The sequence below is a fragment of the Macaca fascicularis genome, chromosome 5, assembly GCF_037993035.2.
Source record: "Macaca fascicularis isolate 582-1 chromosome 5, T2T-MFA8v1.1".
Taxonomy (NCBI): domain Eukaryota; kingdom Metazoa; phylum Chordata; class Mammalia; order Primates; family Cercopithecidae; genus Macaca; species Macaca fascicularis.
In genome coordinates, this window is record NC_088379.1 from 24,461,367 (window position 1) to 24,467,168 (window position 5,802).

The following is a 5,802-nucleotide window of genomic DNA, read 5'->3' on the forward strand; positions in this document are numbered from 1 at the left end:
CTCACTACTTTTTGGATGAAGGCCCATATTCTTAGAAGGCCCATGGGGCTCTGTGTGATCTGACCCCGATTTCCACTCTAGCCTCCCCTCTCCCTGTTTCCCCTTTGCTGTCTGTGCTCAGGGAACAGGGCTTTCATCTGGAACTGGTCAGACGCCTTTGCACCACAGGGAAGGCCCGTGCTGTTCCTGCTGGTTTCTGCTGTCTTTTGCCTTGATAACTTCCACTCATGTTTTAGAACTTTGTTCCAAATCACTTCTTCCAGCCTTCCCCGACCCCCACTCCCCAGAGGGTCACGTTCTCCTTTGTAGACTTACCACACTGTAATTAAATGCATGTGTCAGGGCTGGGAGTGTACGGAAAATCTCTATTCCTTCCTCTCACTTTTTCTGCGAACCTCAAACTGCTCTAAAAGCTAAAAGATCTTTAAAAATAAAAAAGGACAGCAGCTTAAAAAAAGCTTCTTTCAATATGAGGCTAATAATGTCACAGAATAAACAGCATAGTAGAGCTGATACATTTAGTTTGAGCTCTGTGTCAGGCCTATTATAAAATAAAATCTGTAACCAACCAAGTAATCACACTTGCCAGGACGCTGGCCAAAAATATTGTGAAATTATCAAGACACTTTGAAGCATACCCATAAATATATGCATATATATCAATTTTGTAAAAATTGTGAACCATGCTTACTATGTATTGTGCTTTGAGATATTAACTAATGATAGGAGGATGAAAACCAAGCAAGACTTTATAAAAGTCAGCATTCAGGAAATGAAAACAAATGTTAAATTGTTGGTTGGGATTGAAAAATGAGTCCCCTGATTTAGTAAGTATAGCACTCCTTCCATTTGAATCAATTTAGCATTGGGATATATATTAATATTTTTCAGCTGTGAAGCCATTAAAGCAAGGTATTGAAATAAACAGCAGTTATAATTAGATGTATTTCAGCTGTTTCCCAAAGCGTTTATATGGTTGGTAATCACTAAGAATTGAGAACTGTTGAGGTGAATGTGAAGGCAGGTGGGAATTGAAAGTCACTTGCCAGTGGATGATGAGGGACTTCTCAGCTGGGACAGTGGCAGTGAGAAAAGGAGAAGAAAGAACTGGGTTGTCTAGGCATTCACAGAGGCAGTGAGAAGACTGTACTGAGGGAGAAGTCCAAGCTGACTTGGTGGAATGGCCTGGATTTGTATTTTTTCATCTAAACAGAGGGAAGTGAAGTTTGGAAAGGTTGAGTCTGTGGGGCTGGTAGGATATTGATGTGGCGGTATCCAGCCTACTTGAAACCACAGGACCTTGACATCAGGTGAGGTCAGGGCTGTGTCGTAGTAAATGAGGAAGTAATCGAGTTTGAATCACTGCTTGATGCTACACTAGTGAGTTAGGATTTTCTTGTTGTTTGTCTGTTTTAATACCATACTATGGTTTTGCTTTTTATTTTGAACCATAAATACAAAATAAGGATAAAATTAAATACCTAAAGGTTGGCTAGCAATTTTTTATTTTTTTAAAGGGTAACAGGTAATTAGGGTTTTTCTTCGAAACTCTTTGTAGCTTATAGGAAGTGTACAGCATTACCTTATAAGTTTCTACAATAATGGTTGGAAGAAGCTGCCAAGATTGAGCTCCACTTTATCTTCCCTGAAGAAAAGAGTCGTCCAGCTCAGGCTTTTCTTACTCTATATTTCAGCAGCAGCCTCTAAATAGCACTGCAGCTATAGAGATTGATCTGCAGAAACCCATTGTTTTAATGATTTTACTATCTGCCTTTTTTCTACCTACTCCCGGAGTCAAGTTTTTCACTAGAGATTTACCATCCACTAATCAATCACTAAGTATTTAAGTGTCCGCTCAGTGCCTGTGAGGCTGTCCAGGGTGCTTAGGAGAATAGAAGACTCTGCTAGTACACCTCAGCATTTTACAGGCCACTAGATTCAAAAGTGGGAGTTCCCCACATAGGATTTCTCATCGCAAATCATATAGTATTTAAAAAATGTCATCGGCCTTAATGGCAAAGTCAGTTAAAGTATGTAGAGAGGATGGCTAATTAAAGTACCGGGCACTTTTTAAATGATAACTTAGATAAAGAGTCAAATTACTGTGAACATTGGTGGTGTAAGCAAGTATCTATTTCCTGTAGAAGATCAACATTAAGATAATCAGCAACTCGTGTTGGGCTATGATGCCATTGATTCTTACCTGGAAAAAAAATCCTTTAAAAATATTTTTAAAGTTAGGTTAGGAGCTAGACATCATTTACTTGTGTAATTTCTCTTTTCTACTTTTAACTCTAAGGAGTTTGAAGATTTCAATATCATCATCTGTGCTTTCAGTCCTTGTTCTTGTAAGCAGGTTAAGGAAGTGCCAGACAGCACTTGAAAAATGATTAACCTTCTTGACAAGTCATCCTCTGCTATAGGAGTTCCAGTAGGAAATTAATGAAGACTCTCCTAGGGAAAAAGGTTTTCCTCTTATCAGTGGGGTCTTCTAAATTGATTTAGCAGTAGAACAAAATATATTTTATTATAAAGTACATATAGGCTTATTAAAGTTTAAAATGCCATTAAATTTTTAAATCTCATGCCATTTTGTATACTGTGTTGACTTATTTTTGTAGATGAGTACAGTCAGCTCTCCCCATTTGTGGGTTCTGCATCTGTGGATTCAACAAACTGCAGATCAAAAATATTTAGGAAAAAAAAAGAGGGTGGTGGTGACTGTACTGAGCATGTACACTTTTTTCTTGTCATTATTCCCTAAACCATAGAGTCTAAGAACTGTTTATATGTCATTTACATTGTATTAGGTTATATAAGTAATCTAGAGATGATTAAAACTATATAGGAGGATGTGCATAGGTTAAGTACAATACTACAATATTTTATATCAGGGACTCCAGCACCTGCAGATTTTGGTATATGCGGGTGTCCTGGAACCAATCCCTCAGGGATACCAAGGGGACTGTACTTGAAAGCTACTTGCAAGTCAGTTGACTGGAGATACTGTTATATGGTATCTCTTAATAACTTCACCCATAGCAAAAACCGTTAAATATCCCTGTTAATGTTTACTTTGCAATTACTAAAAAAGCTTAAATTAACCTTTGGGAAAATGTGTTAATAGCATGGTTTCATGGACCAGATGTGCTTTGTCATTTGTGAACTTTCCTTTTTTATTTACTTGCAGTGCATGTTCAAATATGTCTGCCTGATACTCAAAAACATGTGCATATTTAACTGGTAATTTGTAGCTGTTATTAAACGAACTCATGGCATTGGACAAGCCAGATAGGAAAACAATGTCTTCTTCGTCTTTGTGTCCCTAGTGCTTAGCACCATCCCGGCTTGTTGAATTGAATTTAACATTTTAGATGGTTTTCATGAGTAATGAGTTTCTTTTAGGACACTAAATTTAGCCTTTTAATTTAACCATTTGAAATGTGTAGTCTTCTGATAGTGCTGGTGTTTGAATTTGCAATTTTAAAAACCTGCTTATCAAGGAACCCAAAGATAAAATCTTTTGGGGGCAAAGAGAGGCTCCAGAATGTCACTGAGGGATGCTGTGGTGGCAAGATGACTCCGTGAAGTTTCCAGTATTAAGAGTGAGACTGAGTCTAATGCATTCTCCTCCAAGTAGGATGAAGTGCCTCTCTCTAGTCCTAATTTAGAAATGAATTTTTATTTGTTCCAGACTGCCCTTGAAGTCTGCAGAGCATTTTTACAGGAAGATAAAGGCGAAGGAATCATTATGGTGACGGATCCTCCGTTTGGTGGCTTGGTTGAACCTTTGGCTATTACATTCAGGAAGTTAATTGCTATGTGGAAAGAAGGTCAAAGCCAAGGTGTCTAATTTATTACTGCAAAGTAAACATGTATCTATGTATCTACTTCCTGTCAAATATTAGCTGAGCTCAGTGAATCAGAGCACTGATAGAATATACATGTCTTGAGTTCTCTTTTTAAAAACAGGTTTGATGTTGCAGCAAACTTCATTATCGTGGTATACTTTGTATTATTCTAATCATGTGGATTTTTTTTAATGGCTTATAGGAAAAATACTATGTTTTTGATGGGGATAATGGGACATTATGCAGAACAGCAGTGAACTGCTGTCATTCATTCAGTAAATATTTACTTAGTAGCCACTGTGTGCCAGGCACTGTTTAGGTACTGGGAATAGATTTTTGAACAAAGCTGACACATACCTCTGCCCTGTGGACCATACATTCCCTGTTCCTGAAGCCTGGCCCAGAACACTAAGAAGGCACTCAGCCTGAGGTCCAGGGCTCTACACTTTGCCAGGATATGAGTTTGGAGGTTAGACATCCCATAGACTGATTGTGGTTATCAGTACACAGATTCCCAGCCCTAGAGGTGGTCTAGTGGCTGGGGGTTATTATTCAGTTTAAAGTGACTTAGGGCTTCAAAGTATTTAATAAAATTATCTAATTAGTTGGTATATTCATTTTTTAGAAATATTTTCTAGCTCGCAAGTTGATAAATTTGTTAAGAGTGTCAGGAATTTTGTGATCATGCTTCTCCACTAATAGTGCTTTGGGAGACAGAATGCAAATGAAATATAAAATGTGACTGATATTGTTAAGTATTTCACTTATTTGCTGTTTTTAAGTCCACTAATTAGAGTGGATAAAGTCAGTGTCATTGGGGAAGCAATAAAGAGCTTTGTGGGCTTGAATTCCTGTTCTGCCACTTATTAGCTGCGTTGGACTTGATAGCTTATGGCTTCAGTTTCCCTATCTGTAAAATGGGATAATATCTAATTCTAGGGATTATTGTAAGGAGACAGTAAATAGAAAATACTTATTATAGCTTAGTGTAAGCACTATGATTAGGCTTGCCTCTGAATTATGACTTTTCAGCCTGTTGGAGTTTTAGCTGTAATAAGTACTAGCCTATACTAGGTGCTTTGTAAGTAACAGCTGTGTTCCCTGTCTCTCACAAACACTAATTTTGGTAAAACTGTTTTTAAGAATCTTCTGTGATGCAGTCAAGGTTGATTCATCCCTGAAAACTAAGATAAAGAGTTGTGGCAGAGCTGGAATTCACACCCAAGGCCTACTTACTGCCTTCTAGTCCAGAGGTCCTTCCACTACATCATGACTGCCTTTGTGCCTCAAAAGTGACACTCCTTTTCTATTTTCAACTTTTTAGGTAACATCTTTGCCTTACCTAGACAATAGAAATATACATATGGGTTACTTTTACATACTCTTAATAGCTATATTTCAATATAAAGGAATATTTCCACTGACCTTTGGGAATAGTCAGGTTTGAAATGGCACTCTGGTAAACATTTTCTGTTTTTGTATGAGATTTCAATGTGTTGAATCATTGCAATTTCTCATGCTAGCAGAAGTTTTTCTATTGTAACCTTCTATTTTTTCTTTAATTTACTATTATTTTTCCCTTCTTGTGATCCATTAGATGACAGTCACAAAGAACTACCCATTTTCTGGATTTTCCCCTATTTTTTTGAATCCCGAATTTGTCAGTTTTTTCCAAGCTTCCGGATGCTGGATTACCAGGTAGAGTACCGATTCTGTTTTCTCGCATGGTTGGGGAATGGAGATTCTACTTAAATAGGTATAAGACTATTCATTGATTTTAGTAAATTAAAATACAATGAGCTGTATTAAACACTAAAATTATACCATATGTAGCTCAGTCCAGTGGTTCCTAAATGTCTGTAATCCCTAGAGTGCATGTTGAAAATACAGATTGAGTACCAAAATAAACCCACTAAATCAAAATTAGAGGACAAAGCCCCAAGAAAAAATA

At 37.3% G+C, this 5,802-nt stretch overlaps 1 protein-coding gene across 8 annotated transcripts in view; it reads left to right on the forward strand.

Annotated features, from left to right (window-relative positions):
- The window catches only part of ZCCHC4 (zinc finger CCHC-type containing 4), a 56,475-nt gene that overhangs the window by 32,504 nt on the left and 18,169 nt on the right, over positions 1-5,802 (forward strand). For 5 of the 8 annotated variants that reach the window (XM_074039488.1, XM_074039489.1, XM_005554608.4 and 2 more), the window contains 2 exons: positions 3,695-3,845; positions 5,449-5,549. The exons of 2 other annotated variants lie outside the window; for them this stretch is intronic. In XM_074039488.1, coding sequence (XP_073895589.1) covers positions 3,695-3,845; positions 5,449-5,549 — 252 coding nt within the window. The remainder of the gene's footprint in view (positions 1-3,694; positions 3,846-5,448; positions 5,550-5,802) is intronic. One more of the 8 variants, XR_012434761.1, reaches the window with a different exon arrangement.